Source organism: Gorilla gorilla, chromosome 1, assembly GCF_029281585.2.
Source record: "Gorilla gorilla gorilla isolate KB3781 chromosome 1, NHGRI_mGorGor1-v2.1_pri, whole genome shotgun sequence".
Lineage (NCBI taxonomy): Eukaryota > Metazoa > Chordata > Mammalia > Primates > Hominidae > Gorilla > Gorilla gorilla.
In genome coordinates, this window is record NC_073224.2 from 177,817,262 (window position 1) to 177,845,239 (window position 27,978).

General features: G+C 44.8%; 1 protein-coding gene and 1 long non-coding RNA gene across 8 annotated transcripts in view; one reads left to right on the forward strand and one right to left on the reverse strand.

Annotated features, from left to right (window-relative positions):
- The first annotated feature begins 445 nt into the window (after positions 1-445).
- LOC129526813 (uncharacterized) lies at positions 446-27,855 on the forward strand. The gene is made up of 3 exons (XR_008671573.2): positions 446-637; positions 13,136-13,241; positions 25,222-27,855. It is a non-coding gene; the product is annotated as an uncharacterized lncRNA (long non-coding RNA).
- The window catches only part of PATJ (PATJ crumbs cell polarity complex component), a 415,136-nt gene continuing 402,665 nt past the window's right edge, over positions 15,508-27,978 (reverse strand). For 5 of the 7 annotated variants that reach the window (XM_055362067.2, XM_055362138.2, XM_031012336.3 and 2 more), the window contains 2 exons: positions 25,546-25,669; positions 15,508-18,103 (listed from right to left, as the gene is read on the reverse strand). In XM_055362067.2, the coding sequence (XP_055218042.2) occupies positions 17,957-18,103; positions 25,546-25,669 (271 nt within the window). In that variant the 3' untranslated portion in view covers positions 15,508-17,956. The remainder of the gene's footprint in view (positions 18,104-25,545; positions 25,670-27,978) is intronic. The other 2 variants (XM_063698171.1, XM_031012337.3) reach the window with 1 other exon arrangement.

The following is a 27,978-nucleotide window of genomic DNA, read 5'->3' on the forward strand; positions in this document are numbered from 1 at the left end:
CCCCTAGGATTAAGGGTCCTCTTGTAAAAGGGAAAGGGGAGATAAGTAGGAAGCATTCAAACCTGAGTGACTCCATTTTGAATAAGGGCTAAGAAAAATGAAGCTGGATCACCAACTGGCAATTAAGGGCTGCAGAGCCTGTGATTGCCTTGCTCAATTAATTTTAAAAAGAGGCCACCTTATGCTAGTAATAATGATAGCTGTGGCGGTTTTTACAAAAAAGAGAAGGGGGGCATGTTGGGAGAAAAGCTGAGTGTTGGGAGAGAAGCTGAGGCAGAGCTTGCATGTGTGCTAGACTTGCTGGCTCCTTGCTTCCAGCACTGCCATTATCTCAAGTAGCCATATGTCTCTCATTCACTTGATACACTGTTTCCTTTCAAACCCCACATCCTCACCACCTGTTTCTTTGAGCACCAATAAATAGCGTGGGCTCCCAGAGCTTGGGGCCTTCGCAGCCTCACACGATGGCCCCCTGGGTCCACTTCTCTCAAACTGTCTTTTTATCATTCCTTTGACTCCGCCGGACTTCGTCGCCCCCACGACCTGGTGTTGGGTCTGATCACCCCAACAGCAGTGAGCAAGGTGAACCCATTGGGCAATTACAGCATCTCCTGGGAAAGATAGATCCTGTAAACAGGTAATTTTAACACAACATGTTAATTGAAAAGGTAAAAATAAGCAAGCAACAGGTTTCATGGAATGGCAGAGGAAGTTGCATTAGCAAAACTTGCAGAGGAAGTCTGGGGAAAAGTTTCTTGGAAGTTGTAATAGGGAACTGAGTCTTGAAGAACAAGGCATTTTGCACAATGTGTGGATGCTGTGCTCTCTTAAGTCAGGGAAAACAAACCTTGTAAACAATTTGAAGAGATTTATTCTGAGCCAAGTATGAGTGACCAAGGCCCAAGGCAAAATCTCAAGAGGTCCTGAGAACATGTGCCCAAGGTGTTGGGTTACAGGTTGGTTTTACACGTTTTAGGGAGACATAAGCATCAATCTAGACATGTATGCATTGGTTTGGTTCAGAAAGATGGGATAGGTGGATACAAAGATTTTCTGATTGGCATTTGGTTGAAAGAGTTATTATCTAAAGGCTAGGAATCAATAGAAAGGAGTGTCTGGGTTAAGATAAGGGGTTGTGGAAACCAAGGTTCTTATTATGTAGAACAGATGGTAAATGTCTCTTATCAAGCCTTGAAAGGTGCCAGACTCTAGTTAATCTCTCTGGATCAGGAAAAGACCTGGAAAGGGAAGGTGATTGTCTACAGAATGTAGATTTCCCCACTAGAATGTAGATTTGCCCACCAGGGCCATTTAAAAATATGTCAGAAGAATATATTTTGGGGTAAAATACTTTGGATTTCTTTCAGGGCCTGCTCTCTGTCATGTGAACCTATACTAGAGTCACGTTGGAATTTGGTATCTTATTGCTACAAAGAGTGGGCTTTGTCAGTCTTAAGATTTCTATTTTAATGGTTTTTTTTTTTTTTTTTTTTTTTTTTTTTTTTTTTTTGAGACAGTCTCGCTCTGTCGCCCAGGCTGGAGTGCAGTGGTGCCATCTTGGCTCACTGGGAGGCCTCTGCCTCCCAGGTTCAAGTGATTCTCCTGCCTCAGCCTCCTGAGTAGCTGGAATTACAGGCATGTGCCACCACGCCTGGCTATTTTTTATATTTTTAGTAGAGACGGGGTTTCACCATGTTGGTCAGGATGTTCTTGAACTCCTGACCTCGTAATCCACCTGGCTTAGCCTCCCGAAGTGCTGGGATTACAGGCATGAGCCACCGCATCTGACTTTTTCTTTTTTTCATTTCTTTTGAGAGGAGGGCTTTCTTTGTTGCCCAGGCTGGTCTTGAACTCCTGGGCTCAAGCGATCCTCTCAAAGTGCTGGGATTACAGGCGTGAGCACCACACCAGGCCTAAAATCTCTTATTTTAATGTTAATGCTGGTCAGTTGTGCCTGAATTCCAAAAGGAGAATGGTATAATGAGGCGTGTCTGATCCCCTCTTCCCATGATGGCCTGAACTAGTTTTTCAGGCTTGCTTTAGAATGGGGGTGGGGGTCTCCATTCAGTTGGTTGGGGGGGCTTAGAATTTCATTTTGGTTCACACAAAACTAACTCTCAGTGGAGGTCCCAACGTGGTGGGCTCTGCATCTAGCCCTCACTGATGCCAGGACTCAAACTAGGAGCAAAGGAAGAGAACCGGCAAGATGGGTTCAACAATCTAGGGAACCTGGTGCATCCCCGTCCACTAGCCCTGGGACTAGAGGTCATTTTTTTTTTTTTGATGGAATCTCGCTCTGTCACCCAGGCTGGAATGCAGTGGTGCGATCTCAGCTCACTACAACTTCTGCCTTCTGGATTCAACTGATTCTCCTGCCTCCGCCTCCCGAGTAGCTGGGACTACAGGTGTGTGCCACCACACCTGGCTAATTTTTTTGTATTTTTAGTAGAGATGGGGTTTCACCGTGTTAGCCAGGATGGTATCTATCTCCTGACCTCACGATCTGCCCGCCTTGGCCTCCCAAAGTGCTGGGATTACCAGAGTGAGGCACTGTACCCAGCTGGGACTAGAGGTCTTCTCTCACTTGCACCTGGGGATGGAGGCTAGTTGCTGTTTTTCCTAAATTAAGGCCTACCCTCTTATAATGGCTGGCCCTGACTCTGCAGCCAATAAAAAAAAAAAAAAAAAAGGCGGAGGGATTAATTAGAGCTTTTTTATTTTTTATTTTTTGACATGGAGTCTTGCTTTGTCACCCAGGCTGGAGTGTAGTGGCACGATCTCAGCTCACTGCAACCTCCACCTCCCAGTTTCATTCCTGCCTCAGTCTCCTGAGTAGCTGGGATTACAGGCACCTGCCACCATGCCCGGCTAATTTTTGTACTTTTAGTAGAGACGGGGTTTCACCATGTTGGCCAGGCTGGTCTTGAACTCCTGACCTCGTGATCCGCCCACCTCAGCCTCCCAAAGTGCTGAGACTACAGGCTTGAGCCACCGCACCTGATGCTTAGAGCTTTCTTTTTGGGAGTGTAGTACTCTTCTAGCCTTGTGGACATGTCCTAATTTGCTATGCTTTCTGGAGAGAAGGGTGGCATCTATGGAGATGGGATGCCTATTCCCACCTGTTATAAGTCTTTCTCATTTTTCACTTGCCGTCATAATTTCTGGGGAGCCCTCTTCTGACTTAAGTAATGAGATCAAGCAATTTCTTTTGAACAAGATTTCCATCTTTCTAGCCAGGCAGGAGCCAGGTAGATGGAAAACCTGCGCCATCTTCTGGCTAAGATGTGAGTAGCTTTCTGAAGAGTCATTGTTCTTTAATACTAGATACAGGTTTTCCTCTGCTTTTCTAGCTGTTAAATTGGAGGTTCTTCAAAGAACTTTAGGGTATGTACGCCTGTGCGTGTTCAGTGACGAATCAGGGAAGAAACTAGGTTGAAATACAGATTCTGATTTGTACATGTATACCTGCAGCGATCCAGGGTTCTGATGTAAACTGTTCATGGGCCACACTCTGAGAAACAGTAAAAATGTTGCAGTGAAGGCCAAAACTTCATTTCATTAAAGGGAAAATCTGATCACAAAACTCTCCAGATTAAAATAGCTCAGTTGTCCAGGTGGGGTGGCTCATGCCCATAATCCCAGCACTTTGAGAGCCCAAGGCAGGAGGATCACTTGAGGCCAGTAGTTTGAGACCAGCCTGGGTGACATAGTGAGACCCCATCTCTACAATAAATAAGTTAGTTGGGCATAGTGGCATGCCTGTAGTCCCAGCTACTAGGGACACTGAAATAGGAGGATTACTTGAACTCAGGAGGTCAAAGCTGCAGTGAGACGTGATCGTATCACTGCACTGTGGCCTGGGCAACAGAGAGAGACCCTGTCTCAAAAAACAAAAAAAACAAAAAAAAAACACACACACAAGATCAGTGACTGCATAATACTGAAAGGATAAATTCCACACTCCGTCAAGCGGCTTAGAGGGCCCTTCCTGAGCGGGACCCTGCCTGTCTGCCTGGTTGCCTGTCTTTCCACTTCTCTCATCTTATGTTCCAGTCATACTTGACCCAGGAGTTTTTGGAACTCACTATTCTGGCATCCCACTTTGAAATGTTGCTGCTCTCCCTGGCCACCGTGCCATACTACTCCTCATTGTTCCTTCACCTGACCACCTGGCTAACTCTTACTGCTCTGCAGCCTCTGCAGGTGGTTTTCCTGACCCTTCTTGTACCTCTCATGTCTTTTTTTTTTTTTTCCCCCCCGACATGGAGTCTTGCTTTGTTGTGTAGGCTGGAGTGTAGTGGCGGGATCTTGGCTCATTGCAACCTCCGCCTCCTGGGTTCAAGCGATTCTCCTGCCTCAGCCTCCCTAGTAGTTGGGATTACAGGCACCCACCACAATGCGTGGCTAGCTTTTGTATTTTTAGTAGAGATGGGATTTCACCATGTTGGCCAGGCCGGTCTAGAACACCTGACCTCAAGCGATCCACCCCTTTGGACTCCCAAAGTGCTGGGATTACAGTCATGAGCCACTGCACCCAGCCCTCAGCTCATATTTTTGTTGTTGTTGTTGTGTTTTTTTTTTGAGATGGAGTTTCACTCTTGTTGCCCAGGCTGCAGTGGCTTAATCTCAGCTCACTGCAACCTCCACCTCCTGGGTTCAAGCGATTCTCCTGCCTCAGCCTCCCGAGTAGCTGGGATTACAGGCATGCGCCACCACACCCAGCTAATTTTGCATTTTTAATAGAGACGGGGTTGCTCCATGTTGGTCAGGGTGGTCTTGAACTCCCAACCTCAAGTGATCTGCCCACTTCGGCCTCCCAAAGTGCTGGGGATTTACAGGCGTGAACCACCTTGCCTGGCCTCATGTCATTTTTTAATAAGAGACAGTTTCACTATGCTGCTGAGGCTGGGGTACAGTGGTTTTTCACAGGTGTGATCACAGCACACTACAGCCTCAAACTCCTGGACTCATTCAGTCCTCCCGCCTCGGCCTCCAAAGTGCTAGGATTACAGGCATGAGCCACTGTTCCTGACCAGTAAGTTTTTTTTGTTTTTTTTTGTTTTTTTTTGAGACGGAGTCTTGCTCTGTCACCCAGGCTGCAGTGCAATGGCATGATCTCGGCTCACTGCAATCTCTGCCTCCTGACTTCAAGCGATTCTCCTGCCTCGGCCTCCCGAGTAGCTGGGATTACGGGCATGCACCACCATGCCCAGCTAATTTTGTATTTTTAGTAGAGGCGAGTTTCTCCATGCTGGTCAGGCTGGTCTTGAACTCCCGATCTTAAGTGATCTGCCCACCTTGGCCTCCCAAAGTGCTGGGATTACAGGCATGAGCCACCACGCCTGGCCTACAAATCAATTTTAATGACTGTTAGGGCCGGGCACGGTGGCCTACGCCTGTAATCCCAGCACTTTGGGAGGCCGAGGCGGGTGGATCACTTGAGGTCAGGAGTTCGAGACCAGCCTGACCAACATGGTGAAACGCCATCTCTACTAAAAATACAAAAAAATTTAGCTGGGGATGGTGGTGGGTGCCTATAATCCTAGCTACTCGAGAGGCTGAAGCAGGAAAATCATTTGAAACCGGGAGGTGGAGGTTGCACTGAGCCGAGATTGCACCATCACACTCCAGCCCGGGCAACAAAAGGGAAACTCCATCTCAAAAAAAAAAAAAAAAAAAAAAGACCACTAAATCTGCTAGTGTTTTCCTTTTTTTTTTTTTGAGATGGAGTCTTGCTTTGTCACCCAGGCTGGAGTGCAGTGGCTCGATCTCGGCTCACTGCAAGCTCCGCCTCCTGGGTTCACGCCATTCCCCTGCCTCAGCCACCCGAGTAGCTGGGACTACAGGCGCCCGCCACCACGCCCAGCTAATTTTTTGTATTTTTTAGTAGAGACGGGGTTTCACCATGTTAGCCAGGATGATTTCGATCTCCTGATCTCATGATCTGCAAGCCTCGGCCTCCCAAAGTGCTGGGATTACAGGTGTGAGCCACTGCACCCAGCCTCTGCTAGCGTTTTCTAAGTGTATCCTATAATAGCAATCTTACTTAGAGTACTCAAAATGATAAATTCTAGCAACAAGTCTCCTTCAGAGTGCAGACATTGGAAAGGAGCAGGATATGGGTGGTGGGGGGCGGGGGGCACCCGAGGACTGAAATCCATGGCCAAACCCTGAAACCCTCACATCTGTATCTTGTTGCTCAATGTCCAGGCCAGGCAAATGGATCTAACTGGCCAATGGGAAAGCTGGGATTAGGAGGCAATGGAACCTGGTCATAGTCAGAGACAAAGCACCAACAGGTATGAGGATCACGTCCACCTTCCCGTACTGTCGGTTAATAACCTGGCTGGGGTTGAAACTGACCTTCTGAGGCTCTGGCCACACTGGAGGTCAGGAACGCTTGCACTACAGCCAGGCCTTTTCTGCCTTCCCTCCCCTCCTGTCTGGTTCCTACTGAGGACTCAGCTAAATGAACATGTTTTTCTTCATTGGTCTGGATGGTTCCAGAGCCAATCAGCTGCAGTGCTACAGTGGAAGGTTGGAAGGAAGAGAGAGAGTTTGGGAGGATGTGGCCCAAGCCTGGACTGACTTCATTTCTAGCCTATGAAGATGATTAAACAGCGACTTAGGGTCTGAAGACCAGTACCTTCCAGGTCGCTCTTTAGGTCTGGAATTCTCAGCTCTGCATTCCCTCTCTCAAGGTCTCATCTCTTCCGGAAGAGTTAGTTGGTTATCTGATGGGATAGAAAATCTGAATATTGGGCCGGGTGCTGGTGGCTCACGCCTGTAATCCCAGCACTTTGGGAGGCTGAGGCACCTGAGGTCGGGAGTTCGAGACCAGCCTGACCAACATGGAGAAACCCTATCTCTACTAAAAATACAAAATTAGCCGGGTATGGTGGTGCATGCCTGTAATCCCAGCTACTCGGGAGGCTGAGGCAGGAGAATCGCTTGAACCCAGGAGGCGGAGGTTGCAGTGAGCAGAAGTCGTGCCATTGCACTCCAGCGTAGGCAACAAGAGCGAAAGACTCCGTCTCAAAAAAAAAAAAAAAAAAAAAAAAGGTCTTGTAGGGAAAAGAGAGATCAGACTGTTAGTGTGTCTATGTAGAAAGGGAAGATATAAGAAATTTCATTTTGACCTTACCCTGAACAATTGCTTTGCCCTGAGATGCTGTTAATCTGTAACTTTGCCCCAACCTTAAGCTCACAAAAACCTGTGTTGTATGAAATCAAGGTTTAAGGGATCTAGGGCTGTGCAGGATGTGCTTTGTTAACAAAATGTTTACAAGCAGTATACATTGGTAAAAGTCATCGCCATTCTCTAGTCTCAATAAACCAGCGGCACAATGCACTGTGGAAAGCTGCAGGGACCTCTGCCCTGGAAGGTTGGGTATTGTCCAAGGTTTCTCCCCATGTGATAGTCTGAAATATGGCCTCGTGGGATGAGAAAGATCTGACCATCCCCCAGCCTGACACCCGTGAAGGGTCTGTGCTGAGGTGGATTAGTAAAAGAGGAAAGCCTCTTACAGTTGAGATAGAGGAAGGCCACTGTCTCCTGCCTGTCCCTGGGAACTGAATGTCTCGGTATAAAACCCGATGGTACATTTGTTCAGTTCTGAGATAGGAGAAAAACCACCCTATGGCGGGAAGCGAGACATGTTGGCAGCAATGCTGCTTTGTTATTCTTTACTCCACTGAGATGTTTGGGCAGAGGGAAACATAAATCTAGCTTACTTGCACATCCAGGCATAGTACCTCCCCTTGAACTTAATTATGACACAGATTCTTTTGCTCACATGTTTTGTTGCTGACCTTCTCCCTATTATCACCCTGCTCTCCTACCACATTCTTCTTGCTGAGATAGTGAAAATAATAATCAATAAAAACTGAGGCAACTCAGAGACCGGTGCCGGTGCAGGTCCTTGGTATGCTGAGCGCCAGTCCCCTGGGCTCACTTTTCTTTCTCTATACTTTGACTCTGTCTTACTTCTTTTCTCAGTCTCTTGTCCCACCCAACTAGAAATACCCACAGGTGTGGAGGGACTGGCCACCCCTTCAAGTCTGAATGTTGTTTGCCTGGAAGTGAAATTTCCTGTAACTCCTTGAGGAGCTCTAAAAAAAAAAAAAAATACCAGTTCTTAGATTTCTCCCTTCCTCCCCCTACTCTGGGGTGTAGCTTGGGCATTAAGCCTTTAAAATATCCCCAGGTGATTTGAATGAATAGCCCAGGTTAAGAACCACTGCCCTAAAAAGACAGAGCAGCAGGTTTGTGCTTTTTTTTTTCTTTTGAGACCGAGTCTCACTCTGTCATCCAGGCTGGAGTGCAGTGGTGCAATCTCAGCTCACTGGAACCTCTGCTTCCCGGTTTCAAGATTCTCCTGCCTCAGCCTCCCGAATAGCTGGGATTTACAGGCGCCTCCACGCCCGGCTAATTTTTGTATTTTTAGTATGGACGAGGTTTCACCATGTTGGCCTGGCGGGTCTGAAACTCCTGACCTCAAGTGATCCACCCGCCTCGGCCCCAAAGTGCTGAGATTACAGGCGTGAGCCACCGCACCCTGCCAGGTTTGTGCTTTTTGGACAGGTGGGGCTGTGTGTTGTACCTATCTGCTAACAAATGTTCATACAGCTGGGCATGGTGGCTCATACCTGTAATCCTGGCACTTTGGGAGGTTGAGTGGGAGGATCGCTTGAGGCCAGGAGTTTTAGACCAGCCTGAGCAACATAGTAAGACCTCGTCTCTACAAAAAATTTTAAAAAGCCCACTGTGGTGGTGTGTACCTGTAGTCCTAGCTACTCAGGAGGCTGAGGCAGGAGTGTTATTTGAGCCACGGAGGTCGAGGGTGCAATGAATGCTAGTCTCACCACTGCACACTAGCCTGGGTGGCAGAGTGAGACCCTGTTTTAATTAAAAAAAAGAAAAAAAACAGTTCAGTCTGGGTGTGCTGGCTCACGCCTGTAATCCCAGCACTTTGGGAGGCTGATGTAGGAAGATCACTGGAGCCCAGGAGTTCAAGACCAGCCTGAGCAACATGGCGAAATCCTGTCTCTACTAAAAGTACAAAAAATTTGGTGGGTGTGGTGGCATGCACTTATAGTTCCAGCTACTGGGGAGGCTGAGGTGGGAGGATCACCTAAGCCTGGGAGGTCAAGGCTGTGGTGAGCCATGATCGCGCCACTGCACTCCAGCCCAAGCAATAGAGTGAGACCCTGTCTCAAGAAAAAAAAAAAGTTCATACAGGTGCAGACTCAGTCTGATACTCGTTCTAACAGGTAAAATACCTCCAGTGGCAAGGCAGCAAGGAAGGAGCCCTGGGTTTCTTTCTGCCTCTAGCCACTGGAGGCAGAAAAGAACTCAGCAATTGTGAATGACCACAGACTGGAAAAAAAGGGGAGTGTTCTCCAGGCTTTCAAAGTTTAGTGTTTAGAATCACCAGAAAAGCTTGTTAAAACTCAGATTTTTTGGCCCCACCCCAGAGATTCTGATGCAGTTGGTCTAGGCTAGGGCATACATTTGCACCTCTCCTAGGTGATGCTGATGATGGTGGTCTGCAGTCACATCTTGAGCAGCAGTGCTGTCTATGCCAATGGATAGTGTGCGCAAAGGCCTAAGGGTGTGAGAGTCAGGCTTATCCTGGGATAAGTGCTTAGTGAGACCAGAGTTAATACGACTGCTGGAGGTTAAGGTGGAAGCTAAATTATGAAGAGCCTAACATCCATGCTGAGTTTAGACTTGACCCTGAGTCCACTGAGAAGCCACCTAATACTTAGGGTCCTTGGGTGGTGGGGTGGCAGAGGCAAGACCTCAAGCCATCTGCTCCTGAGGGTTCTGGCATGGTAGAAGTGATGATGGTGACTGCACCACAGTTGTGGACACCAGAGGGGGCGGGAGGCTGGAAAGGGGTTGTGAACAAGGATAGTGGACACTTCTGCACTTTCCCTAAGGCAAGGCCGTCCCTAGAGGGGTCTATTCAAGGTCTCATGATGTCTGATGCTTGATTTGTGAATTTGGAGGGTGTTTTTGGATGAGATCAATGTTCCCTTTTTTGTTTGCTTTGTTTGTTGTTGAGATAGGGTCTCAATCTTTCTCCCAGGCTGGGGTACAGTGGCGCCATCTCAGATCACTGCAGCCTCTGCCTCCTGGGTTCAAGTGATCCTCCCACCCTCAGCCTCTGGAGTAGCTGGGACTTCGGGCACGTGCCACCATGCCCAGCTGTGAAACATTCTTCACAGAAAATTATCTTCTGGGTCTTTAGCCTGCTGGCCCACAGTGTAGATTTTGGACTTGCCCACATCCGTTTAACTGCAAAAGCTAATTACTTATGATAAATCTTTCTAAATACATACACATCCTCTCGGTTCAGTTTCTCTGGAGAACACTGACTAATACAATGTTGGACAGGAAGTTTCTGCTCTCAGTCTTTAAGAACAGGTGAATCCTATTCCTCATGGCATGGGGGCTACTGGAGTATGTTTCTTTTCTTTTTGGAGGGAGTGGGGGAGGAGGAACAGGGTCTCACTCTGTTGCCCAGGCTGGAGTGCAGTGTGTGATCATCGCTTACTGCAGCCTTGACTTCCAGGCTCAAGCGATCCTCTCACCTCAGCCTCCAAAGTAGGTGGGGCTGCAGGTGTGTGCCACCGTGCCAGGCTGATTTTTTAAATAATTTATTATTTTTGAGATGGGGGCCTTACTGTGTCACCCAGGCTGTAGTGCACGATCAAGGCTCACTGCAGCCTCAATATCCCTGGGCTGAGGTGATTCTACCACCTTAGCCTCCGGAGTAGCTGGGACTATAGGTGTGCCACCAGGCCCAGCTAATTTTTGTGTTTTTTGTAGAGACAGGGTCTTGCCATGTTGCCCAAGCTGGTCTCAAACTCCTGCGCTCAAGCAATCCGTCCACCTCAGTCTCCCAAAGTGTTGGGATTACAGGTGTGAGCTACTGAGCCCAGCCTAATTTACTTTTTGTGGAGACCAGGTCTCACTATGTTGCCCTAGCTGGTCTCGAACTCCTGGGTTCAAGTGATCCTCCACTTTAGCCTCCCTGGACTGTTTTCAGACAGCTATCCTGAAGTTCCCCGAAGAGTAACACATGGCTCTGGGGTTGAGAGGAGTTGAATGACAGAGTCCCTTTAAGACATTACCGTTTCTTCTGTTCTCCTGGGAGAGTAATGCTGGGGGCATGCCCAGTAAAGCCATTAGGCAGGAGGAGCCATTGAAACACCTCATCTGTCATCAACTGTGTCTATCTAGAGAAGAAGGTTTAAACCATGAGGGAGGGTATCCAGAGTGCCTGGCCTTGGAAATTCTTCCCAGGATGTGGGGATGTAGGGTGAGTGGACAGACTAGGTCTTCTTTGTCTACATCCAAAAGATGTGTCCTTTTTTCATTTGTTTGTTTTCTTCTACTCTTTATTTTAATCTTTTTTTAAATCTTTGTGCTTGTATTGTGGAACCAAATCTTGTGTTGAGGGAAAACTGAAATAAACTTACAAATTCAGGCTGTGCACACAGATGTTTATAGTGGCTTTATTCCTAATTGCCAAAACTTGGAAGCAACCAAAATGTTCTTTAGTAGGTAAATGGATAAACTGTGGTACATCCACACAACGGAGTATAACTCAGTGCTAAAAAGAAATGAGCTATCAAGTCATGAAAAGACATGGAAGACGGGCTGGGTGCGGTGACTCACGCCTGTAATCCCAGCATTTTGGGAGGCCGAGGCAGGTGGATCACCTGAGGCCAGGAGTTCATCACCAGCCTGGCCAACATGGCAAAACTCCGTCTCTACTAGAAATACAAAAATTAGTTGGGTGTGGTTGCGCACGCCTGTAATCCCAGCTACTCAGGAGGCTGAGGTAGGAGAATCGCTTGAACCTGAGAGGCGGAGGTTGCAGTGAGCCAAGATTGTGCCACTGCACTCTAGCCTCTGAGACAGAGAGAGACTCCATCTCAAAAAAAAAAAAAAAAAAAAATTGGTTTCCATGGTTGGGAAGGGGGTTGGAGAAGAATAGGGAGCACACAAAGGACTTTTAGGGCAGTGGAAATACTCCATATACCTTTATGGTAGGCACATGTCATATATTTGTCCAAACCCATAGGATGTACACCACCAAGATTCAACCCTCAGGTACTCTATGGAGTTTGGGTGAGAATGATGTGTCAATATAGGTTCATTCACTGTAGCAAATGTACCATTCTGGTGGAGGATGTTGATAATGGGAGAGGCTGTGTGAGTGAGGGCACAGGTATGTGGAAAAGCTCTGCATCTTCCTCGCAATTTTGCTGTTAACTTAAAGCTGCCTTTTAAAATTTTTTCAGAGACAGGGTCTTACTTTGTGACCCAGGCTGAAGTGCAGTGGTGCAAACACAGCTCACCACAGCCTCAACCTACCAGGCTCAAGCAATCCTCCCACCTCAGCCTCCCGAGTAGCTGAGACTATAGGCACACGCCATCATGCCTGGCTAATTTTTGTATTTTTTGTAGAGATGGGGTTTCACCATGTTAGCCAAGCTGGTCTCAAACTCCTGGGCTCAAGTGATCCTCCCACCTCGGCCTCCCAAAGTGTTGAGATTACAGGTGTGAGCCACCGTGCCTGGCCAAAACTGCCCTTAAAAATAGTCTTAACATAGCGAGAGCCCCATCTCTACAAAAAGTTAAAAAAAAAAAAAAAAAAAATTAGCCAGAAGTGGTGTCGCACACCTGTAGTCCCAGCCAGTTGGAGAACTGAGGTGGGAGGGTCACTGGAGACGGGGAGTTTGAGGCCACAGTGAGCCGTGATTGCATCACTGCACTCCAGCCTGGGTGACAGAGTGAGACCCTGACTCAAAAGAGAAAAAAAAGCTCTCGAGAATATTTCGAACTAATTTAGTAGCCATGTGTGAGTACTCTACAGTAGTTTGCTAAGTTGGTGAATTCCCAGTAAGGTTTATGGAAAACTCTTAGGGCTGCAAGCTAGTGGGGGACTGGGATAGTCACTTCCTTTCTCTGGCACGCGTCTCCCACTTGTAAAATGGGAGGAGTGGTGTAGCAGGCAGGACCGACTCCCAGTTCTGAGGTTGCCTCCATTTCAAAAAAACTGATTCTAGAAGGAGGATCAGATACATGTTTGTTCCTGTATAATTTTGCCAAGCATAGGTCCTGATACCCAACAGCAATCTCTCAGGGACCCAAGACCAAAGCAACTTTCTTGCTTCCTCCTTCACATGACTGGAAATGGATATGCTGCTCAGGCGAGGCAGAGGTGAGTCTTTTATACACCGTCAAACACACACACATGACTCTTCCAAATGTCAGTTTATCTTGGGATTGTGTAGAGAGTGAAATGTTTCTTTTTTTATCTTTACTTAAATATAGAGCATCTGAAGATTGAAAGTCAAGCTGTCAAAAACTTAACATTTGCACTAGGCTGGCATACAACTGAGACTATAACCTAAATTTAAATTTTTGTGTTAAAAAAACTCACTGTTCTGGTTGACTTTAATAGAAAAAATATAAATAAAACATAAAATTAAGAAGAAAATTGGGTGCAAAAAATTTTAGTTGTGCAAGACAAGGTGGCATGCACTTGCAGTCTCAATTATACAGGATGTTGAAGTGCAAGGATTGCTTGAGCCCAGGAGTTCAAGGCCAGCCTGGGCAACATAGCAAGATCCTTGTCTAAAAAAAAAAGAACAAGAAAAGAAAAAAGAAAAGGAAAGAAGGAAGGAAGGAAAGAAAGAATTAAGACTTATGTATGGTTCAGGAAACAACTGTTTCATGTGCTTACTTTGAAACTTGAAAACCAATGCTGTAAGGAAAGGAAATGTCGCTGAATCTCCCATGATAAGAAGGCTGTAGGCCAGGCACAGTGACTCACGCCTGTAATCCCAGCACTTTTGGAGCCTGAGGTGGGCAGATCACAAGGTCAGGAGTTCCAGACCAGCCTGGCCAATATGGTGAAACCCTGTCTCTACTAAAAATACAAAAATTAGCTGGGCATGGTGGCACGTGACTGTAGTCCCAGTTACTTAGGAGGCTAGACAGGAGAACTGCTTGAACCCGGGAGGCAGAGGTTGCAGTAAGCCAAGATCATGCCACTGCACTCCAGCCTGGGCGACAGAGCAAATCTCAAAAAAAGAAAAAAAAATGGCTGTCGTTCTGATCCTGATAATGGGTATTCCTGAAGAGGGGATATCTTCCCTAGGTCACCTGGGCAGGTGTGGCTGTGAACAGGGGTTGGGGAAGGATGCCAACCACTGAGTCAAATGGGCTCTCAATTCTAGAAGTTAGGAGAAACCAGGGACCTTATTGGTAGAGTGCTCCCTTAAGTGTAAAATGCTTACAGGAGATTGAATAATCATACTGTGAGACATTTATTCCCAGTAGCATCAAGGATACAGGACTTTCGCTTCTGCATGAAGGATAAGGTGCTCTGGGAATTGCCCTCCCACTGTAGTAAACAACTAGAAAAATGGACATAATATATGAAACATTTTTAGACATCAGATAACAGGCAGCATAGGATTTTGATCCCTGCAAGAAGGAAAACAAGGTAAATTCTACAACTGTCCCAGTTTTATCCCTGGAGGCAGTATCCATGCCACACTCAGGAAAGGGAAACTCACACAGAATCCACGAGTAGAGGAGAAAGAGATTCACGTTCAGGGAGGCCAGCCAAGTTGGCTAGAACATGTAGTGTCTGGAAAGGAGGGAGCTGTAGGTTGACAGGGCCACGGAGATCGCCTCTTTGTCAAATACTCACCTGCACATGCATGAAAGGGCCAAGAAAGAAACATTAGAGGTTGGCTGGGCATGGCGGCATGGATCCTGAGCCACTGCACCCATCCTAATTTTTGTATTTTTAGTAGAGACAGGGTTTTGCCATGTTGGCCAGGCTGGTCTTGAACTCCTGACCTAGGTGATCCATCTGCCTCGGCCTCCTAACGTGTTGGGATTACAGGCGTGAGCCACCATGGATTCCAGATTTTAACAGGACACCAAAAAACCTTGTGAAAAGTTGGAATTTTTTTTTTTTTCTATTAGGGAAGAAAATGCTGAAGAAAAAGCACAATTAGATCCAGAAAGTACACTTTTTCATATATAATAAAACTCTATTTGCTCTGTAGGCAACTACATTTATTTAGAATCTTTGGAAATATCTTATACATACAAACATTCAGCAGTCTTATTCTTCCTGGCTTACTTCCCTCTCATGCTAATTCCAATTAGTGATATCATTACTATACTGAAATGGCCCAAATGATGAGGCCAAATATAAGAGCACTGCTTCTTTCACACATGTCCATCTTCATAGCCTCTCAGCTTGTCAGTAAGTTCTGAGGCAAAAATATCTTTTTGGAAAGGCAATTACTTATTAGTCATGTGAGCGGAGACAGAACCGATTATGACAAGTACTAGTTCTATCAATTTAGTGCAGTAAGAAGTATAAAGCATCATAATTCCTTCATCAATATACTTTTACTAGCATGACCTAAAAGGATAATGTATAAAGAAACACCACAACAATGTATTATCTCAAAATGTGTATTTAATGGCCATTCCATCAAAATAAAGCAGAATCCCATTTCAAAACTATTATATGTATATATATTTTTAAGGTGCATTTTCAAGTTTTATTTGGGTTTCATTTCTTCTTGGCTTGCCTGAGGTGTTCTTGCAGGTACAATTAACACAAAATGTTCTGAGGGTAGTAGCTTTTCATGCACTGAAGAATGAGATCCTAACAACATTGCACATCTTGGATACATTAGAAATTTTAAAAGCCATGTGTAATTTCAGAAAACTTAATACCGTCATGAAAGACATTTTCAACACAAAATTTAGGCACTCTATACTTTGGAATAGCCATAAAATATTCCAACAAGAGTTAATGCACTTTGTGATTACATCTACTCAAAGATAATTCTCAATTAAAATCTATACTTATTAAATAACATTTTAAATTAGAGCCCATTAAATTTTGATAATTACTGTGAAATATTTGCAGCATTGTGTTGTAGTTAAATAGTGCTGAACTACTTCTATTACTGACTCTAGTACTCATCCTTCATGGTTTTTTTCTTTTTCGAGACAGAGTCTTGCTCTGTCACCCAGGCTGGAGTGGAGTGGCAGGAACTTGGCTCACTGCAACCTCCACCTCCCAGGTTCAAGCAATTTTCCTGCTTCAACCTCCTGAGTAGCTGGGATTATAGGCGCCTGCCACTGCACCCAGCTAATTTTTGTATTTTTAGTAGAGACAGGGTTTCACCATATTGGCCAGGCTGGTCTCGAACTCCTGACCTCGTGATTCGCCTGCCCTGGCCTCCCAAAGTGCTGGGATTACAGGCATGAGCCACTGCACCTGGCCATGGTACTTTTAAAAACAGAGGACTCTATAGCATCCACCAGTAAGCATCTCTCCCTTTTTCTTGCTAATATATGAATAAGATTGCCAATAATCAACTTAAAGGTATTCTTGTATTTTCTGCTGTAGTTGATTTCTTAGCATGCAAAACTTCAGCAAATGGGAGTCTCCTTGGAGATCAGGAAACATCAGCCATGCATTTTCATCACAGATTCCTAGGCTCAATTCATTTGCTCACTTTGCAGCTAAGTATGTTGCTCCATTAGGTTCTTGCAGTCCATGCTGCTGGCCTGACTGCTATGGAGGTAAAGGGAAATATAATCAAATATGTCACCCACTTTGCACAAGGCCAAGGCCAAGGCCACCTACACCTTGTCTGACTTGAGACAAAACTTGCTGATCTCTGCAGTGTGGTTCTGGGGCTTCTACCTCCTTCCTAAGACCGAGGGGTGGGAATGATGCCTGCCGACTGAAATGCCATTAATTCCAGGTGATCTTCCTGGACTTGAATGTAATTTAGCACTGTTAGAATTCAGAACATGTATGCTAGTTGTTCCTGTTGAGAATAAGGTTCATTTGCTCAGTGGTATGCATTTATATGGCACAGAAAACAATTAGTCTTTCAGAATTTTTAGAAGATTACAGTCTGTAAATTGACTCATCAAAATCACCAATGACTAGCATATAAAGATCTATCCAGAGAAATGAATTTGAGATTTATTTGACCATAAGTCATACAGAAGACAGCACAGTAATTTCCCATAGGAGAATCTGGTATTTCATCTTGGGGATCACTGGTAAATTAATTACACTGCTAATGTTTTCTTGCTTACTTGAAGAGACAATTAGCATAAGTAAATCATGAGTGAGATGACAAGTTGCTTAACATTGTTTCTGTCCATTGGATGAGATCTGAGGTTGCTGTTAAACCTCGGTGTGAGTAGGGGATAGGGAGAGAAGAGTATAAGGAAAGAGAAGTTAACTCCAGTTTTGGTAAATATAATCAGAACCAGTTGATTAAAATCAGAATACTGGGCTGGGCGCAGTGGCTCACACCTGGAATCCCAGCACTTTGGGAGGCCAAGGCAGGCAGATCACCTGAGGTCAGAAGTTCAAGACCAGCCTGGCCCACATGGGGAAACTCCATCTCTACCAGAAAAACAAAAATAAACCCAGTGTGGTGACGCATGCCTGTAATCCCAGCTACTCGGGAGGCTGAGGCAGGAGAATCGCTCCAACCTGGGAGGCCGAGGTTGCAGTGAGCCAAGATTGCGCCATTGCACTCCAGTCTGGGTGACAGAGTGAGACTCTGTCTCAAAAAAAAAAAAAAAAAAAAGAAATCAGAACACTGAAATTAAATGCAAAACAGGTAGACTCATTTAAGTTTTAGAAATCAACCTCACCAACAGGTGACAGGAACTGGGAAACATTAGGAGATGATTGTTGATTTGGGAAATTCACATGAAACCTCAGCCATTTCTCCTGAGCAGAGAGGACAAGAAATAAGAATGAAGGTGCATTTTAGTTGAGGGTGCTTTTCATACCCACTCAGAACTTCATCTGCCTGTGGATATTCTAAACAACATCATCTATCTTGTGATCAGGCCCGAGGCTCATGACAGCACAGTTAAGGTTACAGTCCCTCTCTGGTGTTTTAGAATGGCGACTGCTTGCTCATGAGTAACACCTTCCAGGGTCTCGCCATTAACAGCTAAAATCTGATCCCCTCGTTTTAATCGGCCATCGTCTGCAGCTGCTCCCTACAAACAAGAAACATTTCAGTTTAATCCAGGGTAAAACACAGTTTATATTAAATTAATATTAAAACCTAACATCTGTCTGGTGTGCATATTAAAAGTAACTTTAAAAACTACCAATTAAGTTTTTTCTAGGTAATGTTTTAAATTAGGAAAAAAGTAAGATATGCTGTTTGAATAATAATGGTTGAATAGTAACTATAATTATGGATAATCTAAATAACATACTAGTAGAAATGTACTGATACACTGCTTTTAATACAAGTAGAACCTTATTTCACTATTTAGTATTAAATGGAATTGGATGTCGTATCATGTCCTATTCATGAAAATGTAATATACAGAAAAAGGCAGATAGAACTGAATCTGGTGTTAGTCTTACTGCAAATACCACCATTATACAGAGTTCCCATTGCATTATTAAGCTATCGGCACTGTGATCTGTCAAAAATAAGTGTAGTCTTTAAATGGGTGAATTGTATGGTAAGTGAATTATATCTCAATAAAGCTGTTATCTACATATAAATATATACAAGTGTAGCATCTCTAAAATTTTGTAATATCATATTCAAAACCTTCCACTTTATCTTTGATCATCTAAATAGGTTTCTAAATGACTACTTTTATTATATACTCAGTCATGCATAGTTCCTCAAAACGGCACAAAGCCAGTGAAACTTCAGGGTTTTTTCACTCTAAAGCTGCATATCTAAAAATGCCACGATATTACTAGAAACATTTTGGACTGGTAAGGGAAGAAAAGACCTTAAAAAATGATTTACAGGAGGTTTCACCATCTGTAGGGGTAACTGTTTCACTCCCTTGAAAAGTCAGTGCCAGAAGAATCCTCTAAATGAGGTCAAACTTCAGTGGGCAACCAAAGCCCACAGGCACTTGGCCCTTGACTGACTCAATCAGAAGCCGAGCTAGGAGGCACCAACGCTCTTGAGATCTGTGTCCATGTGCAGCTTGGAGGTCCTGAGGTGCTGGGGAATCAGACAGGTTTTCTAAACAGTGAGAATGGTGGAATTTCTAAATGAATGTGCAATAAAGAATATTCAGAACCTGCTGGGTGCAGTGGCTCATGCCTGTAATCCCAGCACTTTGGGAATCTCAGGCGAGAGGATTGCTTGAGCTCAGGAGTTTGAGACCAGCCTGGAAAACATGGTGAAACTGTCTCTACAAAAAATTAGCCGGGTGCGGTGGCTTATGCCTGTGGTCCCAGCTCCTCAGGAGGCTGAGGCAGGAGGATCACTTGAACCTGCAGAGGTTGGAGTGAGCTGAGATAGTGCCACTGCACTCCAGACTGGGTGACAGAGTGAGCTCTGTCTCAGGAAAAAAAAAAAAAAAGGTATTCGAAATCAGGTCTATACTGTGGGCAAAATATCAAAATTAAATATTAATAACTTGCAACTGGCCGGACATGGTGGCTCATGCCTGTAATCCCAGCACTTTGGGTGGTCAAGGCAGGAGGATCACCTGAAATCAGGAGTTCAAGATCAGACTGGCCAACATGGTGAAATCCTGTCTCTACTAAAAATATAAAAATTAGCTGGATGTGATGGCGCATGCCTGTAATCCCAGCTACTTGGGAGGCTGAGGCTGGAGAATCACTTGAACCTGGGAGGCGGAGGTTGCAGTGAGCTGAGATCATCCCATTGCACTCAGCCTGGGCAAAAAGAGCAAATTCTGTCTCAAAAATAAATAATCCCCAAAACTTGCAATTTCACTCAACTCTTTTAAGAAAGTAATGTGTCAACTGTATTAAAGACAAAATTAAACAAGTAATTTTACTGGATAAAATCAGAATTACTAGGCAAAGTTGATTTTATTAAATTTTACATGCTAAGATTTAAGGGCTTCAGTAAATCTCAGATATCTGTGTAAATTAATTTTTTAAAAACTATGTTAAGCTATTTATCTTTTTTAGTAATGCAAGGAAAGAATTTTTTAATTTTTTTGAGAAGGAGTTTCACTCTTGTCGCCCAGGCTGGAGTGCAATGGTGTGATCTCGGTTCACTGCAAACTCCACCTCCCAGGTTCAAGCAATTCTCCTGCCTCAGCCTCCCGAGTAGTTGGGATTACAGGCGTCTGCCACCAGGCCCGGCTAATTTTTGTATTTTTAGTAGAAACAGAGTTTCACTATGTTGGCCAGGCTGGTCTCGAACTCTTTTTTTTTTTTTTTTTTTTGAGACAGAGTCTTGCTCTGTCGCCCAGGCTGGAATGCAGTGGCGCAATCTCAGCTCACTGCAAGCTCTGCCTCCCGGGTTTATGCCATTCTCCTGCCTCAGCCTCCCGAGTAGCTGGGACTACAGGCGCCCGCCACCACGCCTGGCTAATTTTTTGTATTTTTAGTAGAGACGGAGTTTTTCACCGTGTTAGCCAGGATGGTCTCAATCTCCTGACCTCATGATCTGCCCACCTTGGCCTCCCAAAGTGCTGGGATTACAGCTGTGAGCCACCGCGACCGGCCTGGTCTCGAACTCTTGACCTCAGGTGATCCACCCGCCTCAGCCTCCCAAAGTGCTGGGATTACAGGCATGAGTCCATGCCCAGCCAGGATGATTTTTTAACTTTCTAGGATTTGGACTTTTTCCAGTGTTGCAGTGCTTGGTTGATGAGCACTTACTGATATGTATCTACTCTCCTACTTTACCAATGCGGCATTTGTAGACTACAGGGAAAAAGGTAAAAAGGAAATAAATGCATGGCTTGAAAACCTCTACCTACTTTGTAATTGTGGCTCTTTACTCACTTGCTATTTGTCCCAAGTTGGTCACTTAGTCTTCTCAGATGCCGTAAAATGGGCATCTACTATCTACCTTGTGGCCTGTTCTAAGGATTAAATGTATGACATGGCATTTACTCAACATGGTGGTAATATAATAAAATAAAACACTAGTGACCACCAAGTTCATGGTTCAGATTTCATAGGCTCTGAAAAACTGCTCCTGAAATTTTTAGAGTTGCTGAAGTGTTTAGGTCAATCTCTTATTGGCTTAGGGTAACATTCAGCTGCTGAAGGGACTAAGATCTAAGGCTGGCTTGGATTTTTTTTTTTTTTTTTTTTTTTGGAGACAGAGTCTCACTCTGTTGCCCAGGCTGGACTGCAATAGCATGATCTTGGCTAACTGCAACCTCTGCCTTCCAGGTTCAAGCCTTTCTCCTGCCTCAGCCTCCTGAGTAGCTGGGATTGCAGGCACCTGCCACCATGCCTGGCTAATTTTTGTATATTTTGTAGAGATGGGGTTTTGCCATGTTGGCCAGGCTGGTCTTTAACTCCTGACCTCAGGTGATCCACCTGCCTTGGCCTCCCACAGTGCTGGGATTACAGGCATGAGTCATCATCCCCCTCCTGGCTTGGATTTTTAAGTTTTCAACCAGATACCTGAAAGAAAATGGAAGGACTTGACAGCCTATTAGTCATATTGACTAAGTCTCTCAACTTCTACACGCCCAAAGTGCCAGTGATCATTCGCAGGCACTTTGGGTGTGTAGGAGTTATGAGGGGCTGAATTAAATAATTTCTGGAGGGGTTGAATTAAATAATTTCTTAGTTGAGCAAGATAACTTTTTTTTTTTTTTTTTTGAGATGGAGTCTTGCTCTGTCATCCAGGCTGGAGCGCAATGGTGTAATCTTGGCTCACTGCAACTTCCACCTCTCAGGTTCAAGCGATTCTCCCACCTTAGCCTCCCGAGTAGCTTGGATTACAGGCACCTGCCACTATGCCCAGCTAATTTTTGTGTTTTTAGTAGAGACTGGGTTTCACCATGTTGGCCAGGATGGTCTTGAACTCCTGACCTCACGTGATCTGCCTGCCTCTGTCTCCCAAAGTGCTGGGATTACAGGCGTGAGCCACCGTGCCCGGCCTAATGAAGTCTTTCTAAAATGAATTCTGATACTGAGTTACACATTTCCCCCACAGGAATTTTGAAAGGTATAGATTTTCATGTGATCTTTTTGGTATCCTAAGTTTAATTTTTTTTTTTTTTTTTTTGACAGGGACTTATTCTGTTGCCCAGGCTGGAGTGCAGTGGTGTGATCACAGCTCACTGCAGATTTCACCTCCTGGGCTCAAGCCATCCTCCCACCTCAGCCTCCCAAGTAGCTGGGACCACAGATGTGTGCCACCATGACCAGCTAATTTTTAAATGTTTGGTAGAGACAGGGTCTCTCAGTGTTGCCCAGGCTGGTCTCAAACTCCTGGGCTCAAGCCATCCTCATACCTCAGCTTCCCAAGGTGCTGGGATTACAGGTGTGAACCACTGTGCCCAGTCACAAAGATTTTTTTAGTGCCCAGTCACAAAGATTTTTTTAAAACTCACCAAAGTAAATCTTATAATAAATCCTTTGGGACTATTTAAATAATAATAATAACTATTATTTACATTGGAGGTTTTTTTTTTTTTTTTTTTTTTTTTGAGACTGAGTCTCACTCTGTTGCCCAGGCTGGAGTACAGTGGTGTGATCTCAGCTCACTGCAACCCCCGCCTCCCAGGTTCAAGTGATTCTCGTGCCTCAGCCTCCCGAGTAGCTGGGATTACAGGTGCCTGTCATTACAAATGGCTAATTTTTGTATTTTTAGTAGAGATAGGGTTTCACCATGTTGGCCAGGCTGGTCCTAAACTCCTGACCTCAAGTGATCAGCCTGCCTCAGCCTCCCAAAGTGCTAGGGATTACAGGCGTGAGCCACTGTGCCTGGCCTACATTGGAGTCTAAAAAAAATTTTTTTCTTTTTAGAGATGGGGATCTCATTTTGTTGTCCAGGCTGATCTTGAACTCCTGGGCTCAAGTTATTCTCCTGCCTCAGCCTCTCAAAGTGCTGGGATTACAGGTGGAGCCACCATGTCCTGCCCTATTGGAATATTCTTTTTTTTTTTTTTTTTTTACAGAGTCTTGCTCTGTCACCCAGGCTGGAGAGCAGTGGTGAGATCTCGGCTCACTGCAAGCTCCGCCTCCTGGGTTCACGCCATTCTCCTGCCTCAGCCTCCCGAGTAGCTGGGACTACAGGCGCCTACCACCATGCCCGGCTAATTTTTTTATATTTTTAGTAGAGACGGGATTTCACTGTGTTAGCCAGGATGGTCTTGATCTCCTGACCTCGTGATCTGCCTGCCTCGGCCTCCCAAAGTGCTGGGATTACAGGCATGAGCCACCGCACAGGGTCTGGAATATTCTTTTAGTAAGACTGCGCTAAGTGGGCCACTGGATAAGGCTTAGAAATTTGTCTTTTTTTTTTTTTTAATTCAGAGCTTTTCACTTTTAGGTGTGCCATTCTGTAAGTAACGAAATACATGAAGGATATTCAATATCTATTCCTTATAATGTTTCTACTTCCATGGGTGCTTCCTAAAGGAGCTCTTTCAATGGGACCTTTGAGAGGGCATTCTGTGTGAGCCACAGTCCATTCTTTATTCCCACTACTCTTGTCCCACTGTGTGGATGCTGGTGGGTTCTTTTAAAAATTCACCAGCAATGCACAGCCATTTTACTCTTAGCTGTATGTTCTGGTGCCCCGTCAGGGTGTCTGGCTCCCAGCTGTATGTTCTGGTGCCATCAAAAGGTGTCTGGGTCCCAGCCCACCAGTCTATTGAAAGTGCAAACAGCTGGGGCAGTCTGCTAAGCTCTGGGTCCAGGTCAAAAGGCCTTAGAAGCTGACCCATGTTCTGTGTGTATCCAGTTATCATGAAGAGAACGGGTGATTGCAAACATTCTGGAGCAGCTTTGTGGAGGCAACAGCAGGCCAGCAGAACGTGTTAAAACATGGGGGCTAACTCTGCAGCCTTCGCACTGTCCTTATCTACATAGCTGGCTATTTCAAAAGCAAAGTATAATAATGCCCTCCAAAGAATAATTATCCCAACAACTTAGGGTGTTAAATGTGTCATAGGAGAAGGATGGTCAGTTTATGGTTTATCTACCTTGGGGATAAGCATTCTGCTACCCAGAATGTTTCTGTGCTGCCTTTCTGCTCCTCTTTTGCCTATCACCAGTTTAACAGGTTGTTTGGGAATAACATGCCTTATTAGGCATTCTAGCAAGATGCAGGAAGGGGGTAAATGTGCAGCTGCTCAATGTGGTCCAAAAGTAAATGCCAAATGACTAAAGGGTTTTATGGCAGGTCACTGGGCCCAATTAACAGGTGATAAGATCTAAGATCTGCACAGGTAAAAGCAAGCTTGTATTTAATGTATAGTTTAGCTTTCTGGAAAGAGACAGATTCCTTCTTATTTCTCCTTTCAAAGACCTTTCTCTCTCTCTCTTTTTTTTTTTTTTTGAGATGGATTGCCCAGGCTGGAGTGTAGTGGCGTCATCTGGGATCATGGCAATCTCTGCCTCCCAGATTTAAGGGATTTTCATGTCTCAGCCTCCCAAGTAGCTGGGATCACAGGCATGTGCCACCATGCCCGGCTAATTTTTGTGTTTTTTAGTAGAGATGGGTTTTGCCATGTTGACCAGGCTGGTCTTGAACTCAGGTGATCCACCCACCTCAGGCTCCCAAAGTGCTGGGATTACAGACGTGAGCCACTATGCCCAGCCTCGAAGACCTTTATTTCTTTAGGAAAACAAAGCAGTTCAACAAGATCTGTTCATAAACAAATGACTATGATAAAACCAAAGAAGAAAAAAAAACTGTAATATCAATTTGAAATACTTCTCAGAGATCTTCAAAATTTATAAAAAAATTAAATTCCAATTAAAAAAATCACAGTGAAGTTAAAAATAATTACTCAGGCTGGGCACAGTGGCATACACCTATAATCCCAGCACTTTGGATGGCCGAGGCAGGTGGATCGCCTGAGCTCAGTAGTTTGAGACCAGCCTGGGCAGCATGGTGAAACCCCGTCTCTACCAAAAATACAAAAATTAGCCAGGCGAGGTGGCATGCACCTGTAGTCCTAGCTACTGAGGCAGGAGAATTGCTTGAACCCAGAGAGGCAGAGGTTGCAGTGAGCTGAGATCAAGCCATTGCACTCCAGCCTGGGCGACAAGAGCGAAACTCCGTCTCAAAAAAATAAAGAATGCACTGATTCGAGGCTTGCACAGCACAGACCTTTCTGCCTCAGCCCCCTGGTGCCTGTTATTTTCAAGAAGAAAGCCAAATCTTTTTTTGTTCTAGCTCAGAACAATACTTCCAAGGACACCTTCTAAAGAGTGGCACTGCTCCTTATGCTGCGTTGCTGAAAGAAGACACTCTAAAAATCTGTGAGCATCTGCTTCTGTCATAGAATCCAAAGAAGACTGAACTTCTTGTGACTCCGCCATTGTAAAAGAACTCTTCTCTCACTATTCCTGTGTGAGAATTTCCTATAAGATTCAAATGAAATGAGCATACATGCACACATCCAGGTTTAACCCAAAGTAAAGCAAAGCAAAGCACTTAAAAAAAAATCTCACCTAGGCTTAATTTTTTTAAAAAAGTACATTAAAAAAGAAGATATACCTTTGCAAATATAGTCTTGACATAAATTGGCAGGTCTCCATGGGGACTTCCATAACCCCCTACAATACTAAACCCCAATCCTTCAGAGCCTTTCTCCAAAGTAATAATCTTAGGTGGAGGTGTTCTGAAAACACAATGCATGCTGTTTAATTCGAGAATAGATATTGAGAGGGAATTTCATTTAATTGGAAGAATACAGATTTGAGAGAGACTTTCATACTGCAAAACTATGAAGTTTGGTTTATCAGATCAAACTCTCAGAAAGCAATCTAGAAAGTTATTTTCTAACTTCTCATGTCATGCTAATTAATCACCAATATTCTTGATGTTTTAGAGGTTTCTCTTTCATAAAACTCACTGATTTCTAATTAAAGATAAAGTCATGATGCTGAAATTGTCAAAGCACTCTTCTATATGCTTAGTTTTTAACTTTTTTTTTCTTTTTTTGAGATGGAGCTGGGACTACGGGTGTGTGCCATACCTGGCTAATTTTTGTATTTTTAGTAGAGATGGGTTTTCACCATGTTGGCCAGGCTGGTCTCGAACTCCTGACCTCAAGTGATCTGCCTGCCTCTACCTCCCAAAGTGCTGGGATCACAGGCATGAGCCACTGCACCCGGCCAGTTTTTAACTTTCAAACTTACTGCTGACAGCTGAAGGAAGCTGTCGTCACATCCTTGAAGCATGTGCATGGAGACAGAGGTAGCGTGTCTCCTAGTGTGGTGGGAGACTGCCAGTCTTCACATAAACTCTTGTCCATAACAGATAACATCAGCTCGCAGCTCAGGAAACTGCTGCTCCTTTTATTTTACCTTTTTTTTTTTTCTTTTGAGACAGAGTCTTGCTCTGTCACCCAGGCTGGAGTGCAGTGGCACAATCTTGGCTCACTGCAACCTCCACCTCCCGGATTCAAGCGATTCTCCTGCCTTAGCCTCCTAGTAGCTGGGATTACACACGTGTACTACCATGCCCAGCTAAGTTTTGTATTTTTAGTAGAGATGAGGTTTCGCCATGTTGACCAGGCTGGTCTCGAACTCCTGACCTCAGGTGATCCACCTGACGCCTCCCAAAGTGCTGGGATTCCAGGCGTGAGCTGCCGCACTCAGACTGCTGCTCCTTTTCTGCCAGAATGCCCTGGCCACTTCCACATAAGGCAGGAACTCATTCTCCAAACTCACTTCCAATGTGAGGCTCTCCTGCCTCCCTTGGGAGGATGGGTCCCACAACCTTTTCTGTGCTTCCCCTGCATTGAGTCCAAATTTCCATTTTGGCACTGACTGTATCATATTGTAATTACTTAGCCATCCATTTCCTCTACCAGACTATGACCTCTTTGTCTTAGTCATCTGAGACTTCCCAGCACCATGTGTGGTGCTTGTCAGAAACTCAGGATCATGACTGTGTAGATGAGAACTGAAATCCAGGAGAGAAGAGAGAAACCAAGGTGAAACAAAATGGAGAAAGAAAATCTGTTTCAAATGTAAAATTTAGCTTTTCAAAGCTTCGTCCAGTGTGGAAGTCTTCTCTCTCAGAAACAACATGGCTAAAAATTAAATTACCTATGTGGGCTCCCAGTAATTTAATCTTAATCTAAGTTTAGGTGATGCCAATTTCTTATTCCCAAATGCTATTGCTCAAAAGGCAGAAACCCAGACCCTGTCTTATTTATGATAGGTAGTTCATATTTGTGTACTGGCAGCATCCTTTGTTTTGTGGCAACATGCATGTCTGAGAGGCAAAGTCATCTCATATAAACTCAGCCATTCATGTACTTAGAGAAATTTGCAAAATGGGGACACAAGCAATCTTTGAATATGTTGTTCTATTTAACTAGAATATTCTTCCCTCTCTCCCTCCTCAATTTTGCTGGGTTTATTTATTTATTTTTTTGAGACAGAGTCTCGCTCTGTCGCCCAGGCTGGAGTGCAGTGGCGCTATCTCGGCTCACTGCAAGCTCTGCCTCCCGGGTTTATGCCATTCTCCTGCCTCAGCCTCCCGAGTAGCTGGGACTACAGGCGCCTGCCACCACTCCTGGCTAATTTTTTTGTATTTTTAGTAGAGACGGGGTTTTTCACCATGTTAGCCAGGATGGTCTCGATCTCCTGACCTCATGATCTGCCCGCCTCAGCCTCCCAAAGTGCTGGGATTACAGGCGTGAGCCACCGCGCCTGGCCAATTTTGCTGGGTTTATTAAAGGGTTTTCAGCTGGTTCACATTGTTACCAGTTGTTTGCTGATGTACTTACTGTTTGTTTACAGCAGACATCCATAGTTATTGCTGACGATCTATGCTATATAAATTGTTAACTGATTTCTTTTTGTTGTTGTTGTTTTGTTTTTTGAGACAGAGTTCCACTCTTGTTGCCCAGGCTGGAGTGCAATGGCGTGATCTTGGCTCACCGCAACCTCTGCCTCCCGGGTTCAAGTGATTCTC